At 33.2% G+C, this 21,498-nt stretch overlaps 1 protein-coding gene across 2 annotated transcripts; it reads right to left on the bottom strand.

Moving 5' to 3' along the window:
- Nucleotides 1-328: 328 nt before the first annotated feature.
- On the bottom strand, nucleotides 329-3,985 carry LOC122586735 (CBL-interacting protein kinase 2-like). Of its 2 annotated transcripts, none has more exons than XM_043758724.1 (2): nucleotides 3,872-3,985; nucleotides 329-2,175 (listed from the first exon to the last, which is right to left on the bottom strand). In XM_043758724.1, the coding sequence occupies exon 2, from the start codon at nucleotides 1,842-1,844 to the stop codon at nucleotides 552-554; it is 1,293 nt and encodes a 430-aa protein (XP_043614659.1). In that variant the 5' UTR covers nucleotides 1,845-2,175; nucleotides 3,872-3,985; the 3' UTR covers nucleotides 329-551. The 2 variants fall into 2 exon arrangements, with proteins under 2 accessions (XP_043614659.1, XP_043614660.1); XM_043758725.1 differs by having other exon boundaries at nucleotides 329-2,172.
- Between the last annotated feature and the right edge of the window lie 17,513 nt (nucleotides 3,986-21,498).

Here is a 21,498-nt window from a genome sequence, read left to right as displayed (position 1 = left end):
AGTAACCAGCTTTCGTTTGATTTGTGTTTTAGGCAACCATCTCTACTTCCAAACATTTGAGGTTTTTGAGGTAACACACTCTACCTATGTAGACAGAACTTTTAGTATCATCTCAAAATAAGGTAAAGAAGGTGAAACTTATGGTTACACCATATGCCGAAATTTTTTAACCTGCAAGAAATTTCTTGAATGGAAAACTTTTATAGTTCTTGGAGTTATGTTGGGTTAAAAAAAATATGGTTACTCAAAACTAAATTCAGCTTTGGGTTATTATGGGCAAAAACCACTATGACATCAACGTTACGGACTTGATGGAACAAAACAAACATAAAACAACAAGAGCACATTCAAATCACAAATGGATATCCGATGCACATGAACACCATAACATGACACGTTTAACACAAATCTAAACAAGTTTCACTAATACATTAGTGATCTTCATAGAAAGATTGACATAACACAGATAAGGGACAAATACTGAGATTAAATGATAATGATACAAAAGCAATGAAGTTGGGACATATTGTGAAGATAAAAAGCTTATGTTGTTACTCACCATGCCATGCCCAAACAATTTCTTGGAGAGCTGGTCTTATATAATTTTTCAATATCTTTTGATACTCCAATGCGTCACCACACGATTTCGTTACCTCTACTAAATGAAAGTTGGAAGCGATTTCGAATATCTCTACACCAACGGAGAGTGGACCATTTCTGCCTTCACTAGGTCTCTTAAAATTTAGCTGCCATCCCTTCTTCACACCAACTTCCATCTTTAGACTCGTGGCTATTTCTTCCATTTTGGATATTATGTCCGAGGCAGGTTTTGTAGAGGTGAACTTCACTTCATCCCTTTGATCATTTCCCACAAACAGACCAGATAAATCGAATCCGCTTGACAGAGATATAATATCAAAAGCATTAAAACTCGAAACCCTAGTAAAATCTGGCTTTTTTGGCTCAAAAAAAGGTTTGTCAGCATTAACCAAAGGCGTTTCCTTTTCCATGGTGGCTTCCATCTGCTTGGTGTCTAGTCCTTTCTTAAACCAAGAATTTTCCATGATTTTTTTCATGGAAATCCTAGTAACTGGGTTTGGATCGAGGATTCTTTTTAGCAGCCTACGAGCTTCTGATGGAACCCAATTAGGACATTTATAGTCGGCCTTGCTTATCTTTTTATACATTTGGATAATATTTGAGTCATTAAATGGAAGTTGACCAGTCAGTAGAACAAATAGAACCACCCCACAAGACCAGATGTCAGCTTTAGCACCATCATAGCCTTTTCTGCTAATTACTTCAGGTGCCACATAGGCAGGGGTGCCACATGTTGTGTGAAGTAGCCCATCTAAACGTGTGCATGAGGCGTGAGCACTCAACCCGAAATCTGTCACCTTTAAATTTCCGTATTCGTCCAGCAGCAGATTTTCAGGTTTCAAGTCACGGTGATAAACACCTCGTGTGTGGCAGAAATCAACGGCACCGATTAATTGTTGGAAATACTTTCGAGCAACATCTTCTTTGAGCCTTCCCTTGGACACCTTGTCAAAGAGCTCACCGCCTTTTGCATATTCCATTGCGAAATAGATTTTGGTTTTAGTGGCCAGTACCTCATAAAGCTGCACTATATTTGGGTGTTTCACCATTCCCATAACAGATATCTCTCTCTTGGTTTGATCAATTAAACCAACTTTCAAAACCTTCTCTTTATCGATCACCTTGATGGCAATATTGTGGCCCGAATTTATATCCCGTCCATGATAAACTTTAGCAAAATTACCTTGACCAAGCATTTTCCCGAATTCATACTTTTGCATCAACACATTTCCTACGTTCTCCATATTTTAAACTTATGATCTAATAAAGTACTAGAACTTATCTTATCTCCTGCTAACACAACTACTTTATACACACAAGCAGGAGTCTTGAACTGAAGACCTAACCGTCTTCGACGAGCTCATGCTTTAGCACGACTGGACCCCTACAAGTTGCAGCTTCATTGTGTATCTGAGCATAACGACTAAATGTATTTTGTTGCTTGAATCCAACTTCATCAAGAAGCACAAGTAGCTCATATGGACTTGCAACCATGCAGGTTTTAGAAAAGAAATTACCAACGTTTGAACACATCATTCCGCATTCCCAGGTATTACAGTTGCTATATGTGAGCTACTGAGCAAAATGAAAAAGAATTATGTCAGTCCTTTTTCCAACAAGGAGCTATATACACTAGTATGCGGAGTAAAAATAAACACCATCGTTATTTTAAATAATGCTTAAATTACATTGACATGTGACAATAAAGAAAATGACTTATAGATGCTAAAAGTGTTGCTGTCTCATAGTTGAACTTAGAAACAATATCGAAAACAAGGCTTCTAGCAGAATTTTATACATTTACAATACAAACATAAAGTTGGTGAGAAGAACAAGACTACAAGAGTATTTGTATCTAATAATAAATTGAGGTATTTTTGTTTCCAGATCAAACTTCAAAAAAGGCACTAAAGCGAACCAATTAGATACAATCTCGTTTAAGGCGAAACTACTTGATTCAAGTGGAACCAAAAAGTGTATGTAGGATGTCTAATCCGGAACATACAAGTAACCACTTTAAATTTCATAGATCATTTATGTTTTATCACAAACAGATGAGCCATTTTAAATCCAAGGTGCACAGTAGGGCACCATCTATAAAATACATCTTGAAACTTCCTTAAAAGTGTCACGATAACAACTAGTATGAGAAAATTTGATGTCTGTCATATATTAATCATCTCACGTTTCATTAATATCATTATTCTCAGGCTTAACTACTTAGCTATATTTTTGCAGTGTCTTCACTAATCATCTATGCCATTTTTTTACCCAGATGTAGCGGCCATAATGGTTTCTAATTCCGCCCATGGCTGGTTCCAAGCATCCCCCTAAATATGTGTATATAGTGTCTGTGTGGGTGGGTGTGCGCGTGTGTGTATATATATATATACATATATATATTATTGCCTAGGACAGGATTCAAACCTGACACCTCTTGTGAGAAAACGCAACTCCTCGACACTAGACCACTTGGTGACGGTTGGTTTTAGCAGTGTCTAAGTTCAATATTCTCAGCTTATTTGATTGACATAAGCTAAAATAATACTAAATTTTACGAAAATCGGAACTAGAATATAAAAATACATATAGAAAAAAAAAAAAAGGTAGAGCTTCCTCGAACATTTGACTCTTAAATTTCATTACAAGTGACTCATAGCTACTATGTGCAAGCATCTAAACATAAACCCCAATATACCCAAGTTTCGGATGAAAATGAATCATCCATCCGAAAATTATCAAAATTAACCACCATTCTTGACTATTTACATGTTTGAAGCAAAATAAAACATAACAAAATAACTTTTTCAGAAGCAAAAAAATTCAAATAATTATAGATCCAACCCAAAACTATCCGACTATTCGCATCGCTCTGGCCCTATGCTAGTAATCCTAAATTCATATACATATACATATACATATACATATACACATATAATTCTAGTATAACAGTAATTGCACTTACAACAATAAATTGATTTTAGAAAAATTCAATTATCCAACATACATTATCAAAGTTAATTACTATTGATTGATAGACTATCTATACAAAACAGTCCATATATATCTATATCTACAAATTAACACATATATTGATTAATCTCATAAATCTGTTTTGTAGCAAATTTAAATTAATTTCATCAATAATTACAGAAAACAAGTCTCAAAATTCAATTAACTACAAAAAAAAAAATAGAATCAATTTAATCATTCATTAAATATATATAAATTTGAAGTTTACAAATTAAAATAATAAAGAGGAATGAAATACCTGTTTGAAGTTGGAGATTCAGATTCAGATTTACAGAAATGAAATCGAAAAAGAAAGTAGATGGAATAGGGAAACTGCGAAAGTTTATCACCAACCAGATCCCTATATATATATAAAATTACAAAAAAGAGAAAAAATTATTGATGTATAACTCCGTATTAATTGAATTTAATATTAAGGATATATACTGGGAAGATACTGAATGTTTTCGATTTACACGTGGCGAGGACGTACAGGTTGCTTCAAGAGGTAGGGGGAGGAAAATGATTGATAAGATTTGAGGTACTCGGTTAGTTTTGGCCGATCAAAGTCAACGTTGAGAAATTTTTTTTTGTTTTTTTTAAAAGTAGACGTTGGGAGCGTGTTTTGATTTTTTTTTTTATTTCTTTTTTCCTTTTTCCAACTTCTATATATACATACACATATTTACATATGGAAAATGATAAATCCTTCTAACCAATAATCCTAAAAATCCTCCTAATATATTCACTTGTTAACGCATGGAATCCACTAATTCTCTTTCCTAATATCACCCTTTGATTTTCCACATGTCACAATCCTATTAATTAGGAGGATTTTTAGGCTAATGATTTAGGAGGATCGATCATTACCCTTTACATATTTATCAAACAACTATACTATCACATGCAATCAAACACCAAACTATCAAATTTCGTAAGGCAAAATGTCTGACGATGAACTATCCGTGTATATAATCCCTGAATTCTCGTCGTCATCGTCGTCGTCTGGCGGCTTCGAGTTTTTAGCTTCTGTTGCTCTTGCAGCCTTAGAAGAAGACACTACATCTTCTTCTGCACACACACGAAGATATATTTGGAGAGATCTGCACTCGGCTCACGAAAATAAATGTAATGTTTTATTTAGTTGTATTGTGTTTTTTATGTTTAATAAAAGTGTAAGGTTTGTTTTGAAAATATTTCCAATTGGCAAGAATTGGAAACAGGTGGTGATGGTGGAGGTGATTGTAACGATGTGGTTATTAATTTAAAAATGATTGATATAAATGGTAGTGTAGTTATTTTATGGTTAGAGATATATATTTTGTAAATAACTTTATTAAGAGTATTTTAGAGATATTACGTGAAAATATTTAAATTAACGAATAAAGAAGATAGATAGCTTGGATAAATATGGGAAGGAAAATATTTTAGGGATATATTAGGTAAATTTAGTGTGTGAGTTAAAAATGTGTTGAAAATTAAGGATATTTTGGGTATTTTAAAGGTAGAGAGTTAAATAGAGGAAATGGTAGTTTGTTTATTAATATAGTATAGATAAGTGTACAAATATATAATTCATCTTAACGAAAGTTTTTAAAAACTCGTTTAACAAAACCAAAAACATTTATATAACATTACATAATAATATGTTTATACCTTACATTTTTCACCTTCAGCTTTTCTTTTGTTTGATAAATAGATAGGGCTGTAAATGAACCGAACACTTCATGAACCGTTCAGCGGGAAGTTCGTTCGTGTTAATCGAACGAACATGAACACAACTCCTCTTTGTTCACTTATGTTCGTGAACGTTCGATATATGTTCGTGAACGAGGTTCGTGAACATCCGTTCATTTGTGTTCATGAACATTCATTCGTTTATGTTCGTGAACATTTTAATTGCTATATATAATATTATTAACATTACCATTAATATCTAATAATTTATATACTTAAAAAAGAAAATTAAATACAAATTATAAAGATAAATACTTATATTATATGAAGCCGTAAGATATGTTCACTTTCTAAAGTAGGAAAGTTTTGTAAGTTTTTAGACGATCAATAAATTGTAATCTTGAATATGAATTCTAATATTTCTAATTATGTGTTTGTAAATATTTTTAGTTATATGTTTGTTTGTGTTCGTTCGTTTGTGTTCGTGAACATTCGTTCATAAGCACAAATGAACGAATATGAACAAGCCATTATGTTTGTATATCTGTTCGTGAACCGTTTCTTAAACTAAACGAACGAACATAAACAAGCTCTCATTTGTGTTCGTTCGATTCGTTTATAGCCCAATAGATAGAGGGTAAGTATGTCATCTATTTAACTTATATTTAGATACACGTAAACACTCGCATGCCATTCATATCTCTCTTTCTTACTATATGGTATTTTTTACGTATTAACTTCTATAATAAAGAAATAGGATGTGAGCAATATCTTTTGTCTTTCTGTGCCGACAAAAGTTGGTTAAAATATATATTTGATGAACTGAAATATAAAATAAACATGGAGTTAAATGGGGTGGTTAGCATATTTTGCTTTAAATGAATAATCTTTGGTTCAAATCTTGCCATAACCTCTACTAAGTGTTAATCAAACCGTCAAACCGTAAATATCGGATCAATTCGGGGTATATGGATCGGTTTGGTTACGTTTTAAACAAAGAAAAGATCATCATAAACCGGACCGGACCAAAAGTATATATGTGTATAATTTTTGATGATATCTAGCCATTAATAAAAGGATAAATATATGTACATGTATTTTACGATAATGTGTTGGTACTACAATATGGTCTGGTTTGGTTTGACAACATGTTTGGTCTGATTTAGTTTAATATATGTTAAAACCGATAATGCATGTTTGATTTGAGATTTAATTAAAATTGGACTAAATTGGTCATTGAACACAATACCCAATTTTTTCCCATGCTTTCTGAACTTTTATTAAGCCCCCTAATGTTTTAGAGATGTTTACTATAGCCCCTTTTGTTTTTATTTTTTCTTTAAACTCTTAACCTTTATATTTCATGAAATTACATGTATTTTACAACTTTTTGATTTTTTTTTATAAATTTTTGCATTTGTACCTTAAGTTTTATACTTTACAGAAATGATATGTATTGTAAATTATTATTTTTTAAGTTTTTTTTTTAAAATTTAGTCTTCTTTATAACTTTGATTTAACTAATTGTTTTTTTTTTGGTTTTGTATTTTATTATTTTATTACACTTAATAACATTATTAATTTTTGAGGATTTTTTTCTTATAACATTATGTTTTCTTAATATTTTATTTGTATATTCACATTTTTTGAATTTTTTTTAACTATATTGTTTTTGAAAAAGTTTTAGCTATTTTATTGTAAAGTTTTGTTTTACATAAATGTTATCTGATTTTTTGTTTATCTTATTTGTCTTTTTTTTTTTTAATTTTGAGTTTTTTTAAAGTTATTTTACGTAGGAATAGTATTTGTTATGTGACAACTGACAACTTTATTTTTTTTACCAATTGTTCTTATATATAACTAAATGAATAACACATCTTCCTCTGAAAAGATTGTGATTCTATTTTTATCTCCACTCATGAGTCATGAACACATACGCTCCCAACAGTCGACGCCGTTTATCGGGCGATTCGAGCCACCTAAGGTTACATATACGCTAGTAGGTTTAAATGTCCATGTGCATAATGCACTATAATTATGATTTAAATGTGCAAAAAATAACCAACGAAGTTTTTTAAACATGTCAGGGTATAATCTAATATTCTAATTAGATCCAAAACAACTTTAACTTTTTAAACAAAAACAGTGTATTAAAAAATTAAGTTAGAGCAGATGGGCAAAAACTATTCGACTTGTCCTTATTGAACCAAACAGAGAACATATATGTTGTGTGGTTGTAAAGATTTTGCAACCACATTAGGTTTTTCTATTCTTAATAACATGATTGAGATGGGCATGTTGCTTGTTTCCATATAGAATTTCGTTTTTTTCATTAAATAATGTAGTAAATGAAGTTAACATCATACTTGGTCACTATATATAGAGCTGGCAATTTCTGACACGTACATGTTAGCACGACACAACACGATCTGGTTTTTTCATGTTTCGTGTTTGGCCTTAATATGTTTCGTGTCCTAATAGGTCCGGACCTGTTAAGACACGAATAGTTATCGTGTCTTAACATGTCCAGACCTGTTAAAGCACGATAAGACAAGTAGCATATATATGGACATGTTAAGACACGTTAAAGACCCGTTAAAGACACGTTAAGACATGTTAAGACACGATAAAAGACGTTATCAGGTCCTTTAACAGGTCCCTTATCTTGTAACTTTTAACAAGTCTCTTAACAGATCTCTTAACAGGTCCCTTATCGTGTAACCTGTTAAAATCGTGTCGTGTTCGTGTTTGGAAAAACTGACACGATTAGCTATGTGTCATGTTCGTGTTTAGCCTTATCGTGTTCGTGTCTTATCGTGTCGTGTCGGACACGATATGCCAGCTCTATGACTATATACAATGATTTTGAACCACAAGAAAGAATCGGTCAGATTGGTTACTAATAAGTGATTTACTGAATGAAAAGATGCCTATGCAATTTTATTTGTATTAGTTTAAAAATGTCAAACAATAAGAGCTATGTTATCATTGGGTGTTAGGGGGTCCTAGCCCAAGGGGTTTATCATAATGTGGTTTCTTTTTGGGAGTTTCAGATTTAAATCCTGTCACGTGAAAATGTAATGAGAGAGCCTTAACAATGCTTTACACGTTCCTAGATATGTCACGGTTAATAAGTAAATTAGAACCCGCTTTACACCCGTATCATATGTGAGGGAGTCTTATTTAAGGTTATAATAGAATCCGCTTCAATAGCTGGGTCCTTTTAGAAAACAACCGGTCCCTTTTCAATATAATAGAACCCGCTATTTACAAATAGAACCCGCTTTTATACTTGGCGCCAAGTTTGTGATGGAACCTGCCTCTTTTGTTTTAGAACCCGCTTTCCACCACAACCCTGTTCTAATTTAATTTTGTTCCACACGACTGTTATATTATCAGCATGAATCATAATTAACATGTTGCAAGATAAAATATTTCACATAAAACTAACTGATTATAACCACCCATTGTGCCATTGCTAGTTCGAACATACAAGAACGTGTTCAAAACAGAATGAAGGGGGAGAAGAGAAACTACGTGATACGTGTTTTTATTCTTGTCTTTAAATTTATGTTGTACAAGTAACTATCTAACCTAAAGACACGTAACAAGCAGAGAACCCGGTCAGTGTAGTATAGTCTAGTGATAAGCTACATGATTGTCGTTGGGACGCGTTGCGTTACCTAATCTAGTAATATGTGTAATTCTAGTTGTTTTGGGGGTTTGTCACTAACTCCTAATAAACTAATACTTGACTACTAAATTAAAATAGCCGCAATCGCATTTCAACGGGAGGCTAGGTCTGAAAATAGTTTGAAAAAGCAAATAACAGTAATTAAATTAAAATACTTGTTTGGCATCTCCGATCTCATGGTACGACCAAATACTATCCTACTGGTTTGCTAGTCTGTTGGAAACTTCATCGCGGCTCAGATTCTTGTTAGATTCACTTCGCCTAAATAGTAGTTAGACTCACTCTATCCTATAAACAAATTCTCGCTAGATTCATTGTTTAAGCATTAATGACCTAAAGTTTGTGTTACTAATTTATCTTTTAATTACCCAACCGTTAAGCCATGGCTAGATATAATTCTCTTCGGTGACCACAGTGCTTGGTTACAAGTCAAAGGATCGCGTCTGACATTGTTAAACTTCATGTTCAATTCATCCTAGTAACTATGGTTATGGATCCCTCAGTTACAAGTGAATAACTTTTTACTTTTAGTTATAGACCGACTAGTCGTTTTCTGTCCTAGCATAATAGTCCTAGTGTATGATCATAGACAACCATCACAATTAAACTAATATGTTCATATATAAAACCAATAGCAACATGAATTACTAATAAACATGGATCTACGATAAACAGTAAAACATACTCCAACAGAATCTAAACAAACACACTAAAACAATAAGCGTATACATGATCACACCGATCCAAACAAGTATTCAGCCTACTAGCCTAACATTATTAAAGCAATAACAAAGTCTGAAAAGATAAAAGACAGTGTTTGATAATAAAAGTAAATAAAAGATGAAAGATCTAGACCAAGAGTGAAGATCGGAAGGTGTTAGAAGCTCCAAAACCTCCTTGAAATCTGCAAAGTCGATCTAGGGTTGTTGTTGGGCGGCTAGGGCTGCTGAATCAGCTCTCTCTTAGGGTTTTGAGGGTTAATTCAGCTTAAATAGAGGTGAAAGTCGGTTGCTGAACTGGACTGACCAGCGGCGCTGGTGGGCTTACCAGCAGCTTTAGTCCTGGGCTTGAATGGATTAGCGGCGCTGCTTCTTGATGGCCAGCGGCGCTGGCTAGGTGTCAGCGGTGCTGGTGGCTCCTGTTGCAGCTTATACGTCTTCGTTTAGCTCCCGAATCACTTCCTTATGTCTTGTAACTTCATAGGCTTCCTTCTCGAGTCAATTGATGTCATTTACCCTCTGTCGCATCTTTCGTGAACCTGCATAATCATACAATCCATTAAGTACCGATAGTTCTGGAATAATGACTCATTTAGGCATTGAAATGAAGCCTTTCGATAGGGGTTTTTTTATCACAAAATGGATACTCATCACTACGCTATATACTTTATTCAACTTTGCTTCAATACTAATATGTACGAAGCAATCACACACAGACTAGTCAAGATATTCACAAAATGACAGGCTGCAGCACATCGTCTCCCCAAGGTTTTAACATGGTCTTCTATATGGCCTCGATATCGTAAAGCCCGATGATACCAGCCCATCTCTACCCACTTCCTCCCATTCTTGTAAACTTCCATGTTGCGTATACTTATATCATAGTCGCAACATGAAATATACAAGTACCATATACAAGTTTTAGCATATGCAAGTATTAGGTTTCATATACGATTATTGGTATAGTACACTTGTTAAAGACTCACTTTTAACTCACTGTCATCAGGAGTTGCAATAATAAGAACCATGAAGTTTAGAAGTCAAACATCCATATCAAAGCAATGAACATGAATCCAAATACAATATCGATGGTGATAGAAACCACAGAGATCTGAAGAAGAAAAATTTAGTTAGCAAGTACATGTTTTCTTGATTAATCAAAGTTGTTTAATAATTACCTCGAAGATCGCAGTTGATTTGTGTGTAGTTTTTCATTCTATAAAATATAAACTCGTAAGCACACACTAATAATCAACAATTACTGTAAAATACTAAACATAAATTGAAACTTAAAAAAAAAAAGAAGTTATACTATGAATAAAATATGTCACCTGTTATGGTACAACAAATGATCATAACCCTCTTTCTACAAGCTTATCAATGACAACTTGAAGTCGGGAAACCACAATAAGGTTATAGTTTAAACCTCCAATTCACACTTTTTCTTCATCAAAATAGGCAAATAGCCCATTTACATATTTCACATCATAAGATATAAGTAATTATATCATATACTTATCACCAATTTTGGATAAATGCTTTACCTAAGTTTAGACCTCATGCTTGCAAAGGAAGGAGCTAATACGGCCTTATTGTTTGCCTTGTTTCTCAGAGAGCTAGTGTACTAGTGGTACATTCAACGCAGAAATTCAAAATAAATCTATTAGAAATGGGCAAATTTTAAGCACCTCACCTACAGCTCTATTTGATGCAGATCTATCTGAGCATGTTCAACATTTTCAACATATATTAAGTTATACAAATTTGTGCCATCCCCAATAATGAACTGCAACCAAGGAATCAAAAGCAAATTGTATATTATAATCTTGTCTAAAAGAGAAGCTAAGATGAAATATTTTGCAACATTATATACGAGTTATGTATAGAATCAAAAGGAATCAAAAACGCTTTCCATACTATTTTCAAAATTTGTTTCTGAGTTCGGTCCAGTTTAAAGCCAAACAAAACCGTCCTTTCCTAGTTTTTTATTTTTATTTTATCTTGAAACTTCTTTTAATATATTTCAGAATTAATTTTAACAGTGATTTTCGAATATAAAAATTCTTAATAAAACAAAGTACTCAATTACAATAAGATACCAATGAATTAAACATGATCAATATACCTCTCAGGATCAATACGACTCTGTACCAACTCGATCCCAGCCAGGGGCTCTACCCTTTGGACCCCGCCAGGGGCTGCCGCCCCTTGGACCCTGCTCCCTGGGGCGCTGCCCCCGGACCCCCGTAATGTTTGGGGGCTTCGCACTAATGTACATGGTTTCATCATTTGTGCCCAAAGGTCAAATGTGATTCTCATGTTGCGTTCTTTCCTTTTGCATAATGAACACTAAGTATATTGATTCTGCCCAAAGGTGATTTAGTATATTTTGTGTGCTAAAACGGAATATTTTCATGCATAATATACACAATTCTTGATTTTATGCCCAAAGGTCAAAAGACAAGCGTTGTGTTGCATGACCTAATGCTCATTTGTACTCAGATATTAGTTATTTCTGCCCAAAGGTGATGTAAATCTAAGTAGAGCCTTACTTTAGCTTATTGTTTTGGTGTTTACAATAGGTTACTTATCACTGGCTTCATTAGGATAATGGTCTTAGTCTCATTACTATTAGGAACATTACTTTAGCCTCTTACGTATTTTTGGCATTACTTTAGTTCCATTATGTTTAGAGACATTACTTAGTCTGCCTTAGTTATCTAATTATGTCATTATGAGGAATATTATTATTAGGCCTACTTATTTTAGGCATTACTCTAGTTTCATTACTATTAGACATTAGTTGGTTTGCCTTAGATAGCTAATTATGTCACTATAACTTTATTATTATTAGGCCTACTTATTTTAGGCATTACTATTATAATCTTCTATTGCTTGTATCATAAATTGATATCCTCCTAATTTCCACTGTAGTACCTAACTTAGGCATTAAGCCACTTATTGGTGCGAACTTTGCTTTATGAAAGGATTAATTACCTCTAACTCTAAAGATGCTAGACCTTGACTATGTTATTCGCCATAATGAACCCACTGCTATTACTGCTACCTTTTCCGCAGCTCAAAAAACGAATTTTAAGAAAGTGGGATGAGGTGAATCGCTTGTCACTAATGATGGTCAATAACTTCATCAATCATAGTATATGAGGGAATGTATAAAGCGTATGCAAGTAGCTTAAATACAAAGAAAATAGCAGTATTTGTGAACACATAATGAAGATGACTAACATGACTCATAAGCTTAAGAGTCCTAATATGGAAGTCTTCGACAATTTTCTTATGCATTTTATAATGATCTCATTGCTTGCTCATTCGACACCTTCAAAATTAACAATAGCGCTATGAAGGATAAAAGGTCGATGAGTGAACTAAATGCAATGTGTGTGCAAAAATAAGTTCGTCTTAAGTTGGGCCAACCTAAAGTGTTTAACTTACTAGCACTGCTAATTCCATTAAGATGAAGAATAATAACAGTAATAATGCTTTAAGTACAGTTCAAAAGGGTTAATCATGGTGCTACTGCCTCTAGCTTTAAGTCCTTGACTAGCAATCTTAACCGCAAATTCTAATTGTGCCTAGATTGCCCTAAAATCAAGGAGCAGCTAGCTTATAAAGGTAACTTATTTGCTGTAATATTTGATTTATTTATGTTTGATGTACTTATTAATACATGTGTGAGTGATTCTAGTTCTATGATTCATGTCATCAACTCTATAAGGGAGTTCCATACAATCCAGAAGCTATCAAATGACCAAAGAAAGCTTAGAGTTGGAAGGGTTGATCTCTTATATGTCGAAACCATGGAGACTTATGATTTACATATAAACACTTGAAAATGTATTAAACTAATGGATACCTTATGTGTACCGAGAATTTCTCGTAACCTTGTATTTATTTCTCTAGTTTAAGACCTTGAAATTTATGTAATAATTCATGGTTACGACGAGATTGGCATTACTCATAATAATGTATTTCTTGGTCATAGTTTTTTTGATGGATTGTTGTATAAGTTAGAACTAGATCATAATATATCACAGTCTTTGTTGTCTCCTAATATTGATGACATAACTCAAACAAAGACAAAATCACCTAAAATAGTTAGAGAATTTTTCCATAATGTGGCATAAATATCTTAGCCACATCTCACGAGTTCTCTTGACTTTAGTGATTTTTAAACATGTATTCAGTACCTCAAAAATGAAATGGCTAAAAGGAATAAAAAAAGAGATACTAGAAGTTCCAAATTGTTGGAAATAATTCACTCTGATGTTAGTAGATTATTTCCAACAATATCTGATCTGAACCCTTAGAGACTTTTATTGATCTTATAACTCTGGTTTTAAACCAAATTAATCATAAAATAAAAGTTGTGAGATTAGATAGAGGAGGTAAGTATTATGGTTGACATACTGATATTGGTCAAGCTCATGGTCCTTTACATAACTTTTGAAAGGAACAAGACATAAGTAACCAATACACCATATTTGGTTCTCCTCAACAAAATTTTATGTTGCTAAAAAGGAGAAATGAAACCTTAATGGACATGATGACAAGTATGTTTGTCAACACTAACTTACCTACTTTCCTTTAGACTGAGGCCTTACAAACAACCATTCTTATACTCAATAAAAGTTCCATAAGAATCTGTCCCTAAGACTCCTAGACAGGTAGGAAACTGAGTCTAAAATATATGAACGTATGAGGTTGTTCTGCCAAAGCGTAACTTTATAACCCCAACTTAAAGAAACTGGAAACTAAATCCCTTACATGTTTCTCCATCGGTTATTAGTCTTACTGTCTTTCCTATACTGCTAGCATTATTGACACGCATCATGCCACGTTTGTCGAGAATTAAGAGATCAGTGGGAGCACGACAAATCATAACTTAAGATTTGCAAGAAGTACAAGAAGCGGAGGGAACCACTCATCGGTTATTATTACTCCTCCGATAACTCCTCTTGTACCCAACGCTGCTCCTAATGTCACTAATTTGCCTTCTCTTAATCAAAATCTTAATCCTCCTAATGATAAAGCATCTTATTAATAATTCTAAATCAAAGCATCTTACTATTAATGCTAAAGCATCTTCCATACTAAACCTGAAAATCAACTCAGGAGATCATCTAGGTCACGCAAAGGACATTGGAAAGCTTACTAATCCTATTCTTTATTAAGAAGCCATTAATAGCGATCAGGTCACTTAGTGGAATGAAGCCATGATTTAAGAGCTTAATTATGTGTAGCATAATGACGTTTGGGACTTGGTTGAATTTTCTGAAGAATCCAAACCTGTAAGTTGTAAATGGATCTTCAATACCAAATTAGACCCGAATGGAAACGTTAAACGTTATAAGTCCAAACTGGTTGTGAAGGGCTTTACTCAAAAGGAAAGAATCGATTATCAAGAGACTTTATCTCCTGTCTCATAAAGATTCCTTAAGGATCATCATGGCATTCGTAGCTCATTATGATTTAGAGTTACATTAGATGGGTGTCAAGACTATTTTCCAGAATGGAAACTTGCAATAAGGCATATACATGTGAACCTGAAATTCAAGAAGGTAAATAGCACATGGTCTGCGAGTTAAATAAGTCCATATACAGGTTGAAGAAAGCATCACAAAAATGGTACGTTAAGTTTAACGAAGTCATAAATGGACAAGACTTCCTAAAGAAAATCAAGTGGATTAATACACCTATCTTAAGATCAGTGGGAGTAAATTTACAATCCTTGTTTTGTACGTGAATGATATTATACTTGCAAGTAACAACTTGGATATGTTGCGTAAGTTGAAGCATTTATTTTTCGCAGAATGTTGACATGAAAGATCTCGATCATACCTCTTATGTCAAAGGTATCGAAATACATTGAGATATGCGTAATGATGTTCTGGTTCTTTCTCAAAAGACTTATATTGAACACATCTTAGAACGCCATAACATGCAACACTACATACCCACTATAGATCTATTAGTAAAAGGAGACGTATGTGATTGTTTACGAAGTCCGAACATTGAGATTAATAAGTAGCAAATGAGGATGATACCTTACTCATAAGTAGTTAAAAGCATTACGTATGCTCAGGTCTGTACTCGTCCTAATATCGCTTACACTACTGGTATGCTTGTGAGTAAACTATTTAATCCCAGAATAGCACACTGAAAAGCGGCTAAAGGTTCTACGATATCTTCAAAGGACCAGAGCCGGTCCTAAGAATTTGAATGCTCAGGGCTTAATAGTCGAGGTTATGCCCATGTAAAAACTTTAAACGATACAACATTGTATTTTTAATGGTTCGGAACCTAGTCAAGTTAGGCTCATTCTCATGTCGAATTTATTATCTAAATAAAAGGTTATTGTTTGATCAAATAATCGCACTATGGCTCAACCGGAGGTGTGAGTTGAGTTATGGGTGTTGACTGGTGATTCCCTTACGGTCAGAGGGTCGGAAGACCGCTTTACGCCAGATGGTTTTTAGTCTAAGCCGATTTGTTCGACTTAGGGTTTATTCAGAGGTCGAATAAACTTGTATGAGGGTTTCATCTATTGTGAATGAATCTGATCCCCTGCCGTGAGGCTTCCTCATCTATTTATATAGAGGGTCGATTTCTTGGAGATGAGGGTAAGAAAATTAGGGTAAATCTCTTCCTCCTTTGTGAATATCTTGTTTCCTTCTTGAGGATATTTGTGGTAATCTTGTTACCTAATTATGTCTGAATATATCAGAGCTTCGATATATGTTTAATTGGATAATTGTCAAGAAGGTCTTTATCGATCTTTCTTTATATATTTCCTCGGAGATCGGTATTCGTTACCTTCGGGGCTCCGGGGTAACTATGTTAAGCGGAGGCAGAGCTCCGTTATGGCTTTATCTGTACGAAGATGACTTCGTTTTCTGCTTCTGCTTCGGGTACGGAGCTAGAGCTCCCTATGGGTATATCATTAGTTACAAAATGATGTATAAGTGTAATTTTTTTTACAAAAACTTTGGTTAGTTTCTCACAATCTACATTAAATAAATAATTACTTTTAATATTTATTTAACCACTTTTGACTCATGGTTAAATGTTTATTTTTTTGCAAAATTCATATGAACAAGTAAATAAACAATACAAATTATTGAAGATAATACTACAAAAAATATGTTATAATATATGAAACTCCTAATACAAATTAAGTTAAATAAAGTTAATAGATTACGGCTGTTTGAATTTTCTAATTTTGTTTATATCTACTTTTCATTTTCATTTGATGGACTATAAAGAGCATGTGAAGTAAGCTTAGAAACTCACATAAGTCATTAATTAAATTTACAGTGTCTAACTATAAGTAGAAATTTGCTGCCTCCTGTTATTTATTTGCCTTGGGCTTTAGCCCATCTTGCCCTTATGCAAGACCGGCACTGCAAAGGACCAAAGATTACATATTAATTTATGGAAGAGGTGACAACTTAGAAGTAGTGGGATGTTTTAATTCCAATAAGAAATCTACTTCTGAATGTATATTTATAATTAGCTGGCAAACCTATCTTTTGACGGAGTCATAAGTAGAAACTGACTGCAACGTCTACCATGTTGTCTGAACGTTCATAATTTCATGTCGTGGAATGTTGTTAAAGAACCTGGTCAGTGGACTCAAAAGTCGTCAATTTTATTACTAGACCATTGAAGCTTTAGTGTAATAACTCAGTTACTGTAACTTGCTTGAACAGTAACAGTTCAACTGGCGCTGAGATGTATCTCGATACAAAGTATCCGTTTGTGAACGGATTGAGGAAAATGTTCTTTGTTTTAAGTATATAAGTACACATAAATATGCTAATGGATCCAATGACCGAAGGTCTTCCTCCTAAAATCTTCGTAGGATACGTATCAAAGATGAGGCTTACTAAAAGACCCATTATGATAGCATGTTGTACTTATTGGTCATTATAATTAATAAAAAATTTTCCTCCTTATTCAAGTTTTGTTTGTCTATTAGTTACACTTCGAGGTCATAACAGTGTAAAGACATTATATAACAAAATTTGTCTTAGTCAATTGATCGTTGCTTATTAGTTTTAAATTTGAGTCATAGTTTGACTAGTAGGGGTCCTGAGTTGATGTTCTTCTCTACGACTGTACTTATTGGCTATGACTAGTAGGGGTCCTGAGTTGAATGTGTAAATACTTTCATTATAAATAGAGAGTCATTAACCCTAAATTAGGTTAATGGAGAATCACAAAAACACACCCTAATCCCTCCTAAATTCGTGTGTGTCTTCCTCATTAAATTCGTGCATCATGTTACAACAGAATTTATCATCCCATTATTACTCAACCATCTTGTTATGGGAACCCGAAATCAATAACAATCATGCTTTATGTTCTTACAAGTTACACATGACGATCTGGGATATTTTATCACTCGAATCAAATAATCGAATAATATTTATTCCAACATTAAAAACATTTATTTTATTTGGAACAACACTACCAAAGTACCAAGTACCAATAGCAAAATAGAATTACCAATTGTTAACCAGTCAACTTTGATCCAACCCATCTTGACTCATCCCAAAATTCTATTAGTTGAAATGTTGAATCAAGGCTTTTCTAACCGTCCATTTCATCACATGTAGTTTCCCCAACTAGTGTACGTGGGGCTCACATCTGCCAATAAAAAGTTGGTGAACTAGTTGCAGCATCATTGTAATGGGAAATAATTGAGCTCATCAATCATCATTGAGTTTAATTTAATATCTTGTAAAAAGAAAGATAAGTTTTTATAATTTGGTGTATTTTTGTCTTAGTAGATCATCGTTGAAAACTTGGGTCTTTTGGTCATCATGAATCAACAAGTTGTAGTTCTTAATTGGTAAGACGTTTAAAAACTAGGCTACATTTTCACATTAATGAAGAGGCATCTTAATGAGTATATTTCTAGTTAATTAAGATATAGTTTAATAAAGGTACATTGTATATTAGTCGATATCTAATACTAGTTTAGATATCCATGTAACTATATAACACACCTAGGCGTTTGCACATCATTATCAACAATTTTTTCAATCACATCATCAATTTATGTTTATGCATTACAAAATGTATACGATAGGCCCATCCATCAAATAATGGTCACCGTGTCATCGATTAAAAACAAAATACTCGTATACAACAAATGTGACGAACCATGGAGAAAAGGGCTCAACGCAGAGAACATACAGCACAAGCTACCTTTAGCAAAAGCCCCAAGGCAACAAACAAAAGCAAGAGCCCACATCATACAACAATCAAGTCAAAAAACAACCCTCATGGATCAAGATTACATGAAGACCAACCCTTAATAAGATTTAATCATCTATAAATGGAAATCCATACAGTAGTCATGAAAGCCCAAATATTCGTTGATAAAACAAATTTGACAAATATGTTGAGGAAATCAAGGTTCTTACTATGGGCAGATTAGCAAATTTGGGTCCAAAAGCTTAGAAAAAATAAGTGTTTTAGTTTTTAAGAAAAATATCTGTAAATAATTTGTTTTTACATAGATTTAGGGAGTATGAAAACTTTTTTCTTTGAAATGACGATCACCCAATAGATGTTGTTCAACTGCTCCCCACTTGTGTGCGAAATGATTGCCTAATTGAGTTGAAAAGCTTTAAAGGTGTTTGGTTGATGGGTATATATGAGAATGAACGTGTGAGCTAGTTTCATTGCTATATAAATTGTTTGGTCATTCACTCATTTGGTTTGGTTTTAAAAATTGAAAATTGAACCAACCTTTTAAAAGCTCTATTCCTATTTCGCACACATAGTAATTCATAGCCACAAAGCAACTCTCGTATAATTAACGCATGACACGTTAAAAACTAATATGAGCAATGAACATGCAGCATATAAACTTTGATTATTGTTTTCAAAATGAAAGTCAACCATTTCTCTAACTCCCTAATAAAGCAATTCTTATTAAATATTTATGTCTTTGAAATACTTTATTTGTCTTTGGACTTTTTTGTTTTTTTTTCTTTACATAACTACCCAAAATCTCTAATAAAGCAGACCGTCTTCTCCACTACTGCCGCCGCATTGTGCGGATACCATGCTCATAAAAGTTTAAAACTACGGCTGCTTAATTAGTAATTAGAAATCAACCAACCCAAAATTATTTTAAAGGGACAATTTTTAACCACCTTGATATGAAATTAACCCATAACAAACACACCAATATGTTTGATTACGTCAAATGGGTCACGATTGTGTTTAAGACTTTTAGTTAACAGGTTGCCATCAAAAAGAAAAAAAAAATGTTAAATAAAGTCCAAAGTGTGTAGTTTGTTACTATTGATATATATTATATTTATTCTTATTCTATTTTGGTGTTATCTATGTAATTTTATTGCGAATATGAAGATAAATTTTAAGTTCATAATCAAAACTATTGAATATGTAATATATTTTTTAAATCTATCAAGATACTTAACTTATATAATGTTTCTAAAGACGTCACATATATAATTATACTATATTATGTGATATTTAAAATTGTCATGACTCTTACGGGTCGAGTCATGTTCCGATCACGAGTCAAAAAACTATGTTTTCAAGTCAAGGCAAAATTTACGAGTCGATAACTATGAATCAACCCACCAGACCTAAGACTGACCCGAATGCCATCCTAGATTGAAGTTGTATTGTACCTACTAAGCAGGAAAATATTAAGCTTAAAATATATCTGCCATTTAAATAATTTGATCATAAATCCATATCATACAACTTTACAAGGCTACAAGCTAAAGCCAAAATGGCAAAAACCAACCTCATGGATCAAGATTCCAATAAGACCAGCCCTTCTTGGGCTTAAAGATCTACTAGAAAGTAGAAACCCATACTACAGTATTCTCTAAAGCCCAAAATATTCATTGAGAGAAAAGAAAATTAAAAATATATTAATAAAATTTAGGTTGAAAGATACTTATTTTTATGATTTTCTATGACACCTACAAAAGAATTTATCTTCTATTTTTTCATGAATTTAGTAAGTATGAGAACTAATTCCTCTTGCAATAACCATGTTACTTAATACATGTTCAAGTGTTCAATCACTTAACTACACCCCAAAGTCTATGCATAATGGTTCTTTTTAAGTGACTTGAAAAACTTTAACACTACAATCAATTAATGTGAATCATAAGAAACAAATAATCTGTGCAATGAACATAAATCATTTTTGGGGTTGAATTCAGGTTGGACATTTGGATAAACTTGTTGACATGGCTACCTGAAAGTACTTCAAACAAATTTACTTTTTTATAAAAACTTATTAAATTGTATAATTCTAAGAAGAAAACAAATATCACATTTACATGTTACACAAACCGACTTGAAATGCATTTGACCTTAAATTAACTCATTTAACTAGTACCCAATCTGTTACTTGATTGCTATATATGTCAAATGGGTTGTAATGCACTAACGCCCAAACTGTTTATCTAATCAAGTCAGGTTAGAACTGGGTAATGTCAACCTGCCAACCCACAGATGCAACCCAATTGCCAAGCCAACTTAAAACTGTGTTGGAACTTTGAAGTTATACCCCCTAAGTGACAAGTTATTCAGCTTCAAATATATCTGCCGTTTAATCGTTTGGTTTGTGGGTTCATACTATTTAGAGGCGGGGTAAGTGTCTACATACAAAAACAAGATTTGGTTCTTTAAAAAATAAATTCAATAACTGTCAATATTTTTCGCTGGTGTTCTATCATGGCTGTTATTATCTACCAACACACAACACTGTAC

This window comes from Erigeron canadensis, chromosome 2, assembly GCF_010389155.1.
Source record: "Erigeron canadensis isolate Cc75 chromosome 2, C_canadensis_v1, whole genome shotgun sequence".
Taxonomy (NCBI): Eukaryota; Viridiplantae; Streptophyta; class Magnoliopsida; order Asterales; family Asteraceae; genus Erigeron; species Erigeron canadensis.
Note: the sequence above shows the minus strand (reverse complement) of the source record. Positions and strands in the feature narration are given on the sequence as shown.

Coding starts and splice junctions, on each gene's coding strand:
- LOC122586735 (XM_043758724.1), bottom strand. CDS start 1,844: ATGGAGAACGTAGGAAATGTGTTGATGCAAAAGTATGAATTCGGGAAA.